Below are 15,323 nucleotides of genomic sequence, written 5' to 3' on the forward strand. Positions count from 1 at the left end.
AAGAGATCTCTATGGTCCTGAGGCTATCCATATAAGAAACCCGACTTGGGTCTAACTTCCATTGGGAACATTGAACCTTGACTTTGTCAATAGGCCTGGTAATAGAGAATCACACTGTCTCGGGTGCTGGGTAAAGAGCTGGCCCACTAAAGATGATGAGCGAACATAATGAAGCTTAAGGGTAACAATCGTATCATTCAATCTTATCAATCGTATCATCGTATCAATCGTTATTTTCTGCTGCTCTTTAATCATTTGTTATTCTTATCTCGTACTTTTTTTTTGTATTTTCTTAAAACTGCATTGTTGGTTAAGGGCTTGTAAGTAAGCATTTCACCTGTGACAAATAACATTTGATTTTATTTGAATATCCTGGGACTGGAGTGTGCAATATCTGAAAGTGAATTAGTAGATAAAGGAGGACTAAATTGGACAACTGTCTGTAGAACATTTAAAAAATCATACAAGAAAATAATAGAACTGGGTAAAAATAATATGACTGTGAAAAGAACACAACTCACAAGATTCTCAATAGCACATGAATGTTGTTTTAATGAAGAAACACTGAGGGAGGGGAAGAGTCATTCCTTTCAACTCTGGAAATGGTTCAGTCAGGAACAAGAGCAGTATCATCCAATGGACAATAATATTATGTGTAGTACACTTCCATTCACTAGAAATTTGTGACAGTATTTTTCAACATGTCTTAATCCCAAAAAATGAAACAGAGACAATATAAAAAATGTCAAAAAAGGTGAAATAATATCTTCATCAATGATGAGTGCCCATATTTACTTTATACATACTCAGTACATCAACCATACCAAATTATATCTTATGATTTAAGACCACACAAATAGGGCATTCAATGTACTTGATTTGTGATTGTATGATGTTTTTCTCATCTGTGTTTATGCAGTGTTTACTCCTGTCAATTACACAATAATCACATTGTAACCTTTCCCAATGAGTAATGGTAACTCTACTCAATGTGACATACAGAGCCTAAAATCCTCCATTTTATCAATTCAAACCAGAGCCATACTGTATATATAGATCTATAGATACACAGATCTATTTGGGTCTGGCACAAAGCAGTTGACAACCCCTTCTCGGGCTGATGTTACTGTCAGTTATCACAGTTGTTCCACAGACACTCAACTGAGACTGTATATGTCAGGGTGGGAACTCCAGTCGGGGAAGACACTTAGAAGAACGGTATTAAAAATCCAACATGAAGGGAACGGGGATGTGGGGAGGGAATACACAATAACGCAAGAAAAAAAATTATGGCAAGCTTTTCTGATTGCTCTACAACAGCAGAATCAAGCCTGAAATAAACAACAGAAATGAATAAAATAAAGAAACAAAAATAAATAAAAATGAAGCAACTTTAAGTGAAATGATAGTGCTCATTTTTAGAATATTAATCAACATAATCTTAAACTTACAAAATGTGAAAAGTTTGTGAAACTATGATGCCATATTTGTCATGTGATCAACAAGTGTGGGCGAGCATGCTCATTGGAGCTCCATAGGTCACAGCTAGCACGCTTCCCACCAGGCAGGTTTCAACTGTATTCTCCCACTGCTGAAGTCATCTACTCTGTCTGCTGTATGTCTACTGTTCGTCTCATCCAATCTGTCTACCCCAAGTTATGGAAGCCATATCCATGTCAAAATATTTTGGTATGAGTCTGCTTGCATAGTGCGTTAGGTACAACAGCTAACAAAATGATGCAGCTGCTAGAGTTCCATATCAGACCTGTTAGTTCTATGAGACCTACTGAGGCTAGTTGCTACTGAACCTGAAAATTACTGAGGAACATCTTGACGCAGTTCTAAGTTAACCCTCCTGAGGATTTAGATGGCGAGACGTGGACATAAAGTACACACACATTGAGTAACAGTACACAGTTCACACGCATTCAGTACAATCACATACAGTACACACACAACGTCATATAGGGATGAAAATATGGTCCCGTGTGGCTCAGTTGGAAAAGCATGGTGCTTGCAACGCCAGGGTTGTGGGTTCGATTCCCACTGGGGACCAGTATGAGAAATGTACAGTGCACTACTGTAAATTGCTCTGGATAAGAGCGTCTACTAAATCAGGGTTTCCCAAAGTCGGTCCTGGGACCCCCACATACCCAGACTAAACTGATATTTTACCTGACTTGGAAATAGTAAGCACATGATTGTGACTGCAGAAGCAAAATTACAAAATGTCTTAGAATTCTCAGAACCGCTCATAATAAAAAAAACTTCCAAATATAATCTACATTCATTCTTTAAAACACCACCTTGACGTCTTTTGAGATCTACTCAATCAGATAGGACTCATGAGGAGACTGAGCCACAGTAAAAATACTAAAATAAAGCTCAGATTTAATCTGGAGAACAACACAACCTCCCCAACCTCAGGAGAGGTGGAGGAAAGTAGGCAAGTGTAGCATGTGTTTTACACTGATATTATTTCAAATGTAGAAATTAAGTAAATGTAACAACACATGTACTACATTAATATAAGGAGACAGACACATGAGTGTTAGTGCGCTGTATTTTCATGTCTGACTTAATAGCACCAAGTTTTTAAAAAACAATTTACAGACACAAAAGAGGCAACCATGCTAGGTGTGGGAAGGCAAGGGATTTTAGAATCAGATCAGAAATGATTTGGCAGAATTGAACGGCACCATTACATCTAATAGCGTTCTGTTTGTTTTTAAAATCCTGTCTTCCCCTGAGATGTGTCTTGATGCTGCTTTGTGACGTGACCTCTGTGACCCCTCTACCAATAGTGTGACAAGGCTGTGAGCATGCTCGCCCCTCAGGTTCCCCTACAGAAGTGAAGAAGAAAGTAGAAGGCCTAAATGTCTTCAAGTATTAACACAACTAGGCCCTTAAAAAAAGCCCTGGACACACAGTATTAGAACCCAGAATCAACTCTAGGACAAAGAAGAGCAGTTATGGTTAGTTTGCATGTTTCCCCCACAAATATATAATATATATTTATATGTATATAAATAAAAATTCAGTGCTGTAAAAACATCTCCAACTCCATAGGATCTGACCCATCGTAGAAGGCCTATAGCGTTTTACTCTCTTGTTGTCATGGCATAAAGCTACTGCCGGGAGTATGTAAACTGTACTGGATCTGTGTTAATAGTCCTTGACCTTCATTGACAATACAACACTGAGGAAGTGAAGACTTGTTAATATCATTTCATTTTTTCTCTCTTTTTTGGTTTAATGCACATAGAGCAAAATATCATTTTGTGTTGTGTATCTTTGTTTTTGGTAGGAGCAAAGCACCACGTTTGTATCAAACTGACTGTGTGTATGCATGTATGTAAGTCTCTGTGTGTTTGTGTGTAACTGTGAATGTGTGTGTGTATCTTGTCTCCATAGTCTCTGTGTGTGTGTGTGTGTGTGTGTGTGTGTGTGTGTGTGTGTGTGTGTGTGTGTGTGTGTGTGTGTGTGTGTGTGTGTGTGTGTGTGTGTGTGTGTTGTGTGTGTGTGTGTGTGTGTGTGTGTGTGTGTGTGTGTGTGTGTGTGTGTGTGTGTGTGTGTGTGTGACTGTGTGTGTGTGTGTTTGTGGGGGGGAGGTGCTGTAGGTCTATGAGGAGCAACGGCCCACGTTGATGCCATTCTCTGCGGTGGCCTGCAGCTCGATGGGTCTGGCTGGCTGATCTCCCGGCCGGGCGTTCATCAGAGACAGGTTCCTCACACAGCCTTCGAGCCCCGAGGAGAACTTCCCTCCCGTCATCGCAGATATGTCCGGGGCGCCACCTGTAACACACAAAGACACATGAGTACACACACGCACACACACAACATCAGTGCATGTCCTTAGAGAAGACACAATATCACCTCTGTCAATCAGTCATTTGCCTATAGATTTGGGACACTGTACTTTCAAACTTTTTGGAGACCTTGAAAATGAATACTTGACATTTTCCCAACATGTCTCTAACGGGAAGGAGGACACGTACCCAGGTATACGTTGCCTTTGGTGTTCACCATGATGCTTTTGCCTTGTGATTGTCCTTGTCGAATGGGTCCTCCGTCTATCTGAATATATCCCTGTTTACCAGTTCTGATCACACACACAAAAGAAAACGTTCCTTACTCGTATAATCAGTACACTTCATCACAAAACACAGAGAACATTCGTTGAGAAAATAAATCACTACTAAAAATATAAACATTTTCTATTCTATTAAAAGTAGATCTTCCACCGTATGTGGAATAAGAGGTGAATAATACAAGTTGTAACGGAGCATGAGAGTGGAAGTTCATGTACTGTATGTTACCTCACAGCAGTGACCTTGTGCCATCTGCCATCGTTGATGGGCTCTCTGGACTGGATCTGAGACTCACCACTGCCCAGCTGGTAGCTGTGGACAGACAGGGAACATGCAACAGCAGCATGACTACTGGGACTACATAGAGGAGAATAAAGACCTACAGTGGGGCCTGAAATTACTGACACCCTTGATAAAGATGAGTATACAATATAGCTCAGTATTTTAATTCTTTATTTTATACAGTCATTCTTGCTCATCTTTATGATGGGTGTCAATCATTTTCGACCCCACCGTATGTGCTTATTTAGGACTGGTGCAAACAATACTTACTTTACCAATCACATATACGAACAGCATGGGCATATTCCTTAGGATACCACCATAATCAAGAAGAAAACAGTGATGTCAGTGATGCTTTCTTACCTGAAGACTAAGTGTCCGTTTTGCAGACCAAGACTGATAAAGTCCTTGCCCTTGCCTTGATCTCCAAGTTCCTGGAAATAAAGTTATTTAGATTACAAATTATAGGAAAGTTATGACAGTATAATGACAGACAGTAAAATAGCATATACAGTAGGTATACTCAAATACTACTTGAGAAGGTCTGGTCAGACACATTTCCTAGGTGGCAAAGGTCCGGATGAATATTGTAATTCTTTGGCGTAGTAACAAACCCCCACCTCGCAACCACAAACTGCTCACACTGTTCTTGTTGGAGGAGAGAAAATGTTGCAATTTTAAACCTAATTTCCCACAATTCTTCACATTTTGCATGGGGCAGAGAATCCATGTCTTATGTGTGTTTATATGATACCAGGGGTCGAAGCCCAACCGAGTAGTTGAGAACCGCGGACCCCATTCTGGGTCCAAATCGGACCGATATACTGTACAGTATATCTAACATACTGTATATCTGGATCATATAATAAAACCATAATGGATTTTTTCATATACTGAGCACACAGGTTTTGTATTAAGACTTGTATTTTTAGACCTATTCAAACTTTGATCACAAACCTGAATCAAGCTCCTTTTGGTAGTACAGAACAAATGTTACATGCAACATAACAATGAGCATTGAAGCTGTCACAGCCATCGTGCATATTATACAACATACATATTATTGTTAAGGATTGATTGATTTAATTGATTTGTTAATTAAAGGTAGTAGTAGGCTGCTCCAGCCGGAGAAAACAACACATATAGATTCAAGTTCAAAACATGTATTCCATAGTTATGGTGTAGATATAGTGTAAGACTATCAAATCATCTTACAATACATCTATACATGAAGTACATATCCTGAAATATACCATATTTACCAGGTGTTTTGGTGAGGTGGATACCTTTTTACTAGCATGCATCTTGCGAAAATGGCTAGCGCCATTAACTGACTCCTGGGGAAGATGGGAAGGGGCTTGGGTTAGAGAGGCAAAGCAACAACCAGGCAAGATGCAGTGCAGTCAATCAAAACAGTGCTGTCAAAAGCATGCCAAACCATGCCTGGACCTGGAACTGTGACGTGGCTCGCCCAGAGCCAACAAACCGACAGCCAGTCTGGAAGTTACATCAATCTCAATGCAATGAGAAAGAAGTGAGCTGTGAGAGCCAGTTGAAAACATTAGAAACAACCAAAAGGAAAAGAGCGGTTGAATGCCAGTGAACCACTTTTAGTCTTAGAAAAGCCAGACACAAATCCAATGTATTATTCTAATTATTAATGACAGTGAGTGTAAACGGAAGTGCTGAATCAAAGTGATGTATGCTAGGTTATTGGTAAATATGTGATTAGATAGTAAGGATGATAAATAGTGCTGAGTATTGCCCCGGGGGTGCATGAGTACGGTGGCCAGGTTAGGACATACCACTCCCTGCCACAGGATCAAGCCCTCTTTGGAGTTGGTGTTGACCTTGATTTCCAGCTCAATGGTCTCTGGAGTGTCAGGGCCACTGCAACACACACATACACACACAGACACACATACAGATATTATAACACCCACATAGACATTGTAACACACACAGACATTATAACACACACACATACATTATAACACACATACAGACATTATAACACACACACAGACATTATAACACACACACAGACATTATAACACACATACAGATATTATAACACCCACATAGACATTATAACACACACATAGAGACATTATAACACACACATACAGACATTATAACACACACACAGACATTATAACACACACACAGACATTATAACACACACACAGACATTATAACACACATACAGACATTATAACACGCACACAGACATTATAACACACATACAGACATTATAACACACACACAGACATTATAACACACACATAGAGACATTAAAACACACACATACAGACATTATAACACACACAAAGACATTATAACACACACACAGACATTATAACACACATACAGACATTATAACACACACACAGACATTATAACACACACACACAGACATTATAACACACACACAGACATTATAACACACATACAGACATTATAACACACACACAGACATTATAACACACATACAGACATTATAACACACACACAGACATTATAACACACACATACAGACATTATAACACATACATACAGACATTATAACACACACACAGACATTATAACACACACACAGCCATTATAACACACACACACGTTACATTACAGCCTTATTCTAAAATGGATTAAATTAAATAAAAAATCTAATTAATCTACACACAATACCCCATAATGACAAAGAGAAAACAGGTTTTTAGAAATGTTTACAAATGTATTCAAAATAAAGAACAGAAATACCATATTTACATAAGAATTTAGACCCTTTACTATGAGACTTGAAATTGAACTCAGGTGCATCCTGTTTACATGGATCATCCTTGAGATGTTCCTACAACTTGATTGGAGTCCACCTGTGGTAAATTCAATTGATTGGACATGATTTGGAAAGGCACACACCTGTCTATATAAGGTCCCACAGTTGACAGTGTATGTCAGAGCAAAGACCAAGCCATGAGGACAAAGGAATTGTCCGTAGAGCTCCGGGACAGGATTGTGTCGAGGCACAATCTGGGGAAGGGTACCAAAACATTTCTGCAGCATTGAAGGTCCCCAAGAACACAGTGGCTTCTATCATTCTTAAATGGAAGAAGTTTGGAACCACCAAGACTCTTCCTAGAGCTGGTACCCGGACAAACTGAGCAATCGGGAGAGAAGGGCCTTGGTCAGGGAGGTGACCAAGAACCCGATGGTCACTCTGACAGAGCTCCAGAGTTCCTCTGTGAAGAAGGGAGAGCCTTCCAGAAGGACAACCATCTTTGCAGCACTACACCAATCAGGCCTTTATGGTAAAGTGGCCAGACGGAAGCCCCTCCTCAGTAAAAGACACATGACAGCCCGCTTGGAGTTTGCCAAAAGGCACCTAAAGGACTCTCAGACAATGAGAAACAAGATTGAACTCTTTGGCCTGAATGCCAAACGTCACGTCAGGAGGAAACCTGACACCATCCCTACGGTGAAGCATGGTGATGGTAGCATCATGCTGTGGTGATGTTTTTCAGCGGCAGGGACTGGGAGACTAGTCAGAATTGAGGGAAAGATGAATGGAGCAAAGTATAGAGAGATCCTTGATGAAAACCTGCTACAGCGTGCTCAGGACCTCAGACTGGGGCGAACGTTCACCTTCCAACAGGACAATGACCCTAAGCACACAGCCAAGACAACACAGGAGTGGTTTTGGGAATGTCCTTGAGTGGCCCAGCCAGAGCCCGGACTTGAACCTGATGAAACATCTCTGGAGAGACCTGAAAATAGCTGTGCAGTGACGTTCCACATCCAATCTGACAGAGCTTTAGAGGATCTGCAGAGATTAATGGGAAAAACTTTCCAAATACAGGTGTGCCAAGCTTGTAGCGCCATACCCAAGAAGACTCGAGGCTGTAATCGCTGCCCAAGGTGCTTCAACAAAGTACTGAGTAAAGTGTCTGAATACTTTCAATGTTTCAGCGTTGAATTTTTAATACATTAGCAAAAATGTCTTTAAACCTGTTTTTGCTTTGTCATTATGGGGTATTGTGTGTAGATTGATGAGGAATAAAACTATTTCATCAATTTTACAATAAGGCTGTAACATAACAAAATGTGGAAAAAGTCAAGGGGTTTGAATGCTTTCCAAATGCACTGTACACATGTAGAAAGAGAGAGTAAGAGGGGGAGAGGGAGAGAGAGAAAGAGAGAGGGGGGAGACCCAGACATGGTTTTAAAACTACCCAGACCATGTCAATGTCTCAATACAATAGTGACAATTGTAGAGAAGGAAACTGATACAGCTTAAAGAAAGTTACTTCCTTCTCCACTTGGGAAACTCTGGCTCACCTTCTGGGGAAGATAGTCTTGGGAAGAGAAAGGTAACCGTTGTCATAGAATTGAACTGCATACTCAATGGGGGCATCTATAAAAACAGAGTAGAAAACACAACACCTCAGTTTCCTGTATGTTGCTATATTGAGCCCTAGTGTTAGCGCTCCCTCCGGTGGCAGCAGGGTGAATAGAACCTCCGTCCAACTGGCTCAGTTAGAAATTAACAGTAGTTAGTACACAAGAGTTAAGAAAGAGGGATAAAAGACAAATAAATGTTCTTAACAATATTTGTATTTATATTTTTTAAATAACTCTACTTTTGACACATTCCCCAACACAGTTTTTCATACTAATGTTGCAGATTGAAAATTCTGTATTGACAGACAAACTGTACAAAATACCACAGTCAGACGACATTCTCCATAGTACATGTCATTCATCACACACACTAGGTCTGTAGAGTCAAGCGAGACAGGGATCTCAGTGCAGTGTGGACCCAGGCGATCGAGTGCTCCATGCATAGTTATCATCTTCAAGGGAGTTTCAACTCACCCAAACGGCTCTCACATCATAATACTTTCATAAAAATACTTTTAGTGGTTAGTAACTGACAACGAACATCCTTGTACCAATGGGTAGAAAATAATGCATTTCACATTCTCAGTTTCCAACGAACGAGAGCAGAAGTGGAGAAAAAAAACAGTTGTTCTGTTGTTGATTTTTACAGGCAGTTTAGAAGACGGCACTTTGGAAGATGGCAGTTTGGACAGGCAGTTTGGAAGATGGCAGTTTGGACAGGCAGTTTGGACAGGCACTTTGGAAGATGGCAGTTTGGACAGGCAGTTTGGAAGACGGCAGTTTGGAAGATGTTGCAGTAAGTAGTTGGTTATGTCACAGACTCGACTGGATGCTTGTTTAGGAGAGGACAAAGGGGGAATTCTAAATGTCTTGCATCTCTAAAACATACACATTATCTCAAACAAGAGAGAGAACAAGTGTCAAAGGGCCAAAACTCAATAATACACAACCGCAAGAAGACGCAATATCCATCTGCATACTACCGTACCCTTTGCCTTTAACAACATACAATTCCCCCCTCCCAACATTTCACGGGATAGGAACCCCAGCCACCAGTTCAGTACAGAATATGAATGTGTAGCGTTGTTTTGGTAGTACAGTGTTGTGTAAGTTTCTCTGATTTGCTGAGTGTGTGTTAGGCTGGCGGCGGGGGCCATGCGGAGGCTCTCGGGGGCCCTTAGGTCGATCAGATGGGCCCCTGACGGTTAGTCACGGTTGTGTCAGGCAGAACTGAAGGGAGGGATACTGTACCATTCCCCCCGCTACCCTCCAAATTCCACAGGGCATCGGCGAAGCTGGAGACCTGGCCTGTGTGTGTGGAATATAGCCATTAGAGGGCAGGGATAAGACACACCAGATCATGTGGTTTTGACACCCAACACTACAGACCACTGCTGGATCCTATAGAGTAGAATAGTTTTTGGATGTTACGTTGTGGAGGTTAGTGTTGAGAATCATCTTCATATGGGCCCATTCCTTAGACGAGGGGTCTGGTTGAGGCCTAGCTAATGCAATGGTCCATGGGAGAGAGATTGTTATGTCTACTGGTAACTAATATCTCTGTCAAGATTATAGGGGTGTATTCTAAGCTAACATATACACAGTGCTACTGTGAAGCGATTTGATGGTATGCCCAGAGATGTCTGTATCTCCTAATGAAGAAACAGCGCTACAAACTAAATCAGCAATCACAATTATACCATACATCAGCATTTATGGCAACAGTGCAATTGTTGGACTAATTGAGAGAAAACAAAAATACTATATGTGAACACAGTCGAAGTGTTATAATTAGGTAATTAGGTTACAATGATTTCTTATCCAGATACTCTATCCATAATTGTTCCATTTGATCTGCTAGTCTCCCTCACTGTCTATGATAATAAAGTCACATCTAATGGGACTAGAATAGTGGAATGGTTGTGTATGTGTTGTGTATAGGATGGCACAAGAATATATAGTGGAATGGTTGTGTGTGTGTGTGTGTGTGTGTGTGTAGTGTATAGGAGGGGACTAGAATAGATAGTGGAATGGTTGTGTGTGTGTTGTGTATAGGAGGGCACAAGAATATATAGTGGAATGGTTGTGTGTGTGTGTGTATATAGGAGGGGACTAGAATATATAGTGGAATGGTTGTGTGTGTGTAGTGTATAGGAGGGGACTAGAATATATAGTGGAATGGTTGTGTGTGTGTAGTGTATAGGAGGGGACTAGAATATATAGTGGAATGGTTGTGTGTGTGTAGTGTATAGGAGGGGACTAGAATATATAGTGGAATGGTTGTGTGTGTGTAGTGTATAGGAGGGGACTAGAATATATAGTGGAATGGTTGTGTGTGTAGTGTATAGGAGGGGACTAGAATAGATAGTGGAATGGTTATGTGTGTGTGTGTGTGTGTGTGTGTAGTGTATAGGAGGGGACTAGAATAGATAGTGGAATGGTTGTGTGTGTGTGTGTGTGTAGTGTATAGGAGGGGACTAGAGCAGTACTCACTCTCTCCACAGACGGGGCCATTGAAGCCTACAGGACACACACACTGGCTGTTGACACAGCTGCCTCCGTTCTGGCACTGGTCACTGCTCTGGCAGGTATCCTTCAACACCTCACATCGCTCACCTGGAGAGGGCACAGAGACAGGGGTCAGAAATTAGAGGGGTCAAAGTGGCATTAGGGGGAGAGATACACACGACAGTTATCTCGTTTGGGAAAGATTATTTTCAGAAAAGGGTTATTGAATGCCAATTATTAAATCAATCTACGGCACATAGCTCTAACCAAACTGAAAACCCATAGATAGTACTTCATTTAACTATACAATGAACTCACCCTCGAAGCCGTCCTTGCATAGACACTGGTACTCATACTCGGCGCTCGTCATGCAGCTGGCCCCGTTTAGACAGGGGTTGCGGTCACAGGGACTGTTGTCCTTACACTGGATGATGGCCATGCTGTTTGTGAAGCTGTAGGACAGGTCCACCTTCTTACCGTTGATGGACACCTGGAAAACGGACAACACAGAGGGTTAGAGGTCCAATCAAGTCCAATTATTCAAGTCAAACGATCAGGGAAAAGAAGACAATTTCATGTTTTTTTTATTTTTTTACTATTGATGTTCTGTGACTGTGTGGATATGTGACGCTGTTGTAGTAATATGGTGGTTATAAACATGACATAAGTGCTTATGAATTATAATAAAGGCCATCATGGCTCATGCTGTGTGTGTGTTGAGCTCACCTCTCCTATGCATCCCTTGTACAGAACACTGTTGTTAAGGGCCTTGGGTATGATATCAATGTTGGGGACTCCTCCTAGGTACATGGGGGTGTGGATATTCAGGCCCTGGGCCTTGCCTGGCGACGACCTCCTGACCTCACGGCCACCGTCAATCTTCAGAGAGCCGTCCTTGTCGAGGCGCCCGGCTTCCAAGCGGTGCCACTGGCCCAGGGTGACCGGCTCAGGACTGCGCAGGACAGCTTGGCCTGGAAACAAAGACAGTAGCATGATTTCCACTATCACACTGTCTGAGCACGGCAGTGCTTGCTAATGCCTTGCTAGTTTCCTTTTCCACTGTTTTGTTGATGCCTGAGAGGAGCTACGTGTGAAAACGAGGCCAATGAAACAGCGGAGATATCTAGAGACAATGATTAGAGACAATGAGACAATCTAGAGACAATGATTATATAGGTCAAAAGTTACAGGTGACTCAATCTATTAGTTAAAGGAATTCTTCAGGATTTTGGCAATGATTAACTCTTGGATACCATTTTATGTCTCTGTGTCAAGTATGAAGTAAGTTAGAGGTAGTTTCGCGAGCAAACACTAACTAGCATTTACGCAATGACTGGAAGTCTATGGTATCTCCTAGCATGCTAGCAGATACCATAGCGCAATGACTGGGCAATGACTACCAGTTAATTAGCTAATTAGCTAACTAAGGCTAATTAGCAATTGTGCTAGCAACTTCATTCAAACTGCAAGCAGAGACATAAACATGCTATCCATGAGTTCATCTGACTCTGGGGAAGTAGATAAAGTGCCTCATTGCCAAAATCTAGGGCACAACAATAAACAGCTTTGAGCTCGAAAACGAAAAGGTAACAGTTGTAGAGGATACAGCAGATTGAGTAGCTATCATAGTATAACAGTAATATATCAGTGCCTCTCACCCACATCAATAAATATAATTAATAATAAAACTCCTTATTGTGTACTATGCAGTATACAGTTTTATATTGAATCTCTACGCTCTCACCAGTCCCCAGTTCATAGCGGAACTGCACGTGTCCATCCACAATCTCTAGGGAAACAAAATCCTCCGTCTTCATCTTCTTGCCCACACTGAAGAACATCAGACCGACCAGAGCCATGGGTTTGAACTCCATCTCGATGTGCAGGTCGTTGTGGATGTTGGTCAGAGGAGGGTATGCAATGTACGAGTCCATACCGTCAAACAGGGGAGTAGTCACCAATTCACCTAGAGGAAACAAACATCAACAAGATGTTCAAATATGATGTCTAGAAAGAAAGTGGGATCATGCCTCAATGATTATTCGATACAGCAAACAAGGGAAAGGAGGTCCGCTGTCGTATTGCCATCAGAGGCCCGTGTGGGGCAAGCCGCTGTTCTACCATCTTCGGGGGGGGGGGGGGGGGAGGAGGCTTGCCCACTCGAGGAGGGGACATTGCAAAGGAAAATAACCTGTTTCCCTTACCATCCATGCACTTGTTTCCAGACTTCCCCAAGTGGCATCGGCAGTCGTAGCCCAGGGTGTTCTGACGGTTGATGCAGGTGGCGTCTGGTCCACAAGCCTCTGGGTGGCAGTGCAGGGAGGAGTGGTGCTGGCAGTTACTCCCTGTGAATCCTCTGGGACAGCTACACTTGTACAGACTGGCATCAGAGTCCTGGCATATCCCTCCATTCTGAAACAAAACATCACAATGAATGAATTGTATTTAACAAGTGGGGTCTGAGGTAATGGTGGTCAGCTGACCTGACAGGGACGGTCAGTGCAGACAGGACAGTTGGACACGCCCGTAGAGCTGCGGTCCAGATCCTTGAAGATGACCTCATCACCTTGGATGACCAGCTTACGGATGCAGCCTGGACAGAACAAGAACAAGAACCTTAAACAATGAACCAATGAGAGCATTCCAAAACAATGAACAACAGCTCTATAACAATTCAAAATGATTGAATTTCACTTCCAGTTGGCACTAATATCACTCCATACAGTGTCATCAAAGTGTGTAGTACTGTTGTTAAGCATAACTAGCTACAAAACAAAACAATGATCTCTAACCAATGAAGCCAGTCTTGAGGCTAGCGGTCTTGGCCAGGAGGGTGTAGTTAGGGTAACCACCCACATACAACTCCTCATTCAGATCCAGCCCCTGGAACTTGCCCTGTAATACGAGACAGGACACAGTGTTCATGGATTAATCTCCAGCATATGTACTTTGTATAAATTCAACAGTCTATAACTGACTATGAAAAACTACCTGGGAGCTTCTGTTGGATATCTTTGTCTGAATAATATTGTTCAAAAGTCTCTGGATCAAAAGAATGATCATGTAAAAGTACCTGTGAGCTTCCGTTGACTGGAGCCTCTCTGTCCACTATGATGGAGCCCTGTGTCTGGTTGCGGTGGAGTTCTATGGTATGGAACTCTCCTAGTTTGATGGGTGTGGGGTAGCGGATGGTGGCCATGCCAGAACCCACGTCAAACCTGCCGGGAGAAAATAGTTCAGGTTAGCGTTATTGCTATCGTTCTTGTTATTATCATTGTCACTGTCATCATGATCGTGATCAGCATCAATATTGACAGACTCTAATGTCAGTTTAAGTTACCATTCATCAATAGCTTGTTTATTCTTGCAAATTGAGCTCATATAGCATGCATAGCAACCCCTAATGCTCCAGAATGACACAGCCAGGTGCTCACCTGAACTCAGGCCTGCCTCCCACCAGCCCCAAAGAGATGAAGTCTGCTCCCATGGTCCTCTTCTGTCCGTTATAGATGATCATACCTGGTGGAAAAGTAGAGGTACAAATACTTTTGTTCACACACCTCCCCTCCTAGAGCCAGTCAGAAGCAGAGGCACCAGGGTGAGAGCTGAGGTCACGCAGTCAAAAAAGCTGCATGCTAGCAGGTTTAGGGCCAAGCTTGGGACAGTCAAAGCCAGGTTCTAGTATCTGCTGCTCTGGGGCATTGCTCTTTCTGGTCTGGTCTAGCTCTGCCTTTACACGGGCTGCATGCCAACGACACATGCTATGCTAAACTCTTCCCAACTAGCACCGCGGCCATCATCATCATCAAGGTCAAAGCCAGGGCAGTCTAAAACCATGCCTCCTAAACATAAGCATATCCCTAACATCTATGGCTCTGAAAGGGAAGAGGATAGAGCTTAAATGCGGCACAAGTGTTGCTTTGTTGTTCTGTTCACTCTGTATAACTTCCATAAAGTTGGTATGGAAGTTGTTATCAGAGTATGTGTGTCACCCATTGAAGCACCCCATCTTGCTGGTGGTACTGTGCTCTGTACTAGCGTCAG

The 15,323-nt window shown here is 42.1% G+C and overlaps 1 protein-coding gene across 11 annotated transcripts in view; it reads right to left on the reverse strand.

Annotated features, from left to right (window-relative positions):
* Nucleotides 1-525: 525 nt before the first annotated feature.
* The window catches only part of hspg2 (heparan sulfate proteoglycan 2), a 190,736-nt gene continuing 175,938 nt past the window's right edge, over nt 526-15,323 (reverse strand). For 7 of the 11 annotated variants that reach the window (XM_071372641.1, XM_071372648.1, XM_071372649.1 and 4 more), the window contains 17 exons: nt 14,714-14,798; nt 14,353-14,497; nt 14,072-14,174; nt 13,763-13,872; nt 13,484-13,691; nt 13,024-13,245; nt 12,006-12,250; nt 11,598-11,769; nt 11,265-11,387; nt 10,023-10,079; nt 8,709-8,784; nt 6,179-6,263; nt 5,636-5,710; nt 4,737-4,807; nt 4,320-4,403; nt 3,999-4,102; nt 526-3,795 (listed from right to left, as the gene is read on the reverse strand). In XM_071372641.1, the coding sequence (XP_071228742.1) occupies nt 3,623-3,795; nt 3,999-4,102; nt 4,320-4,403; nt 4,737-4,807; nt 5,636-5,710; nt 6,179-6,263; nt 8,709-8,784; nt 10,023-10,079; nt 11,265-11,387; nt 11,598-11,769; nt 12,006-12,250; nt 13,024-13,245; nt 13,484-13,691; nt 13,763-13,872; nt 14,072-14,174; nt 14,353-14,497; nt 14,714-14,798 (2,138 nt within the window). In that variant the 3' untranslated portion in view covers nt 526-3,622. The remainder of the gene's footprint in view (nt 3,796-3,998; nt 4,103-4,319; nt 4,404-4,736; nt 4,808-5,635; nt 5,711-6,178; nt 6,264-8,708; nt 8,785-10,022; nt 10,080-11,264; nt 11,388-11,597; nt 11,770-12,005; nt 12,251-13,023; nt 13,246-13,483; nt 13,692-13,762; nt 13,873-14,071; nt 14,175-14,352; nt 14,498-14,713; nt 14,799-15,323) is intronic. The other 4 variants (XM_071372650.1, XM_071372647.1, XM_071372644.1 and 1 more) reach the window with 2 other exon arrangements.

The sequence above is a fragment of the Salvelinus alpinus genome, chromosome 28 (assembly GCF_045679555.1).
Source record: "Salvelinus alpinus chromosome 28, SLU_Salpinus.1, whole genome shotgun sequence".
In the NCBI taxonomy this organism is placed as follows: Eukaryota; Metazoa; Chordata; class Actinopteri; order Salmoniformes; family Salmonidae; genus Salvelinus; species Salvelinus alpinus.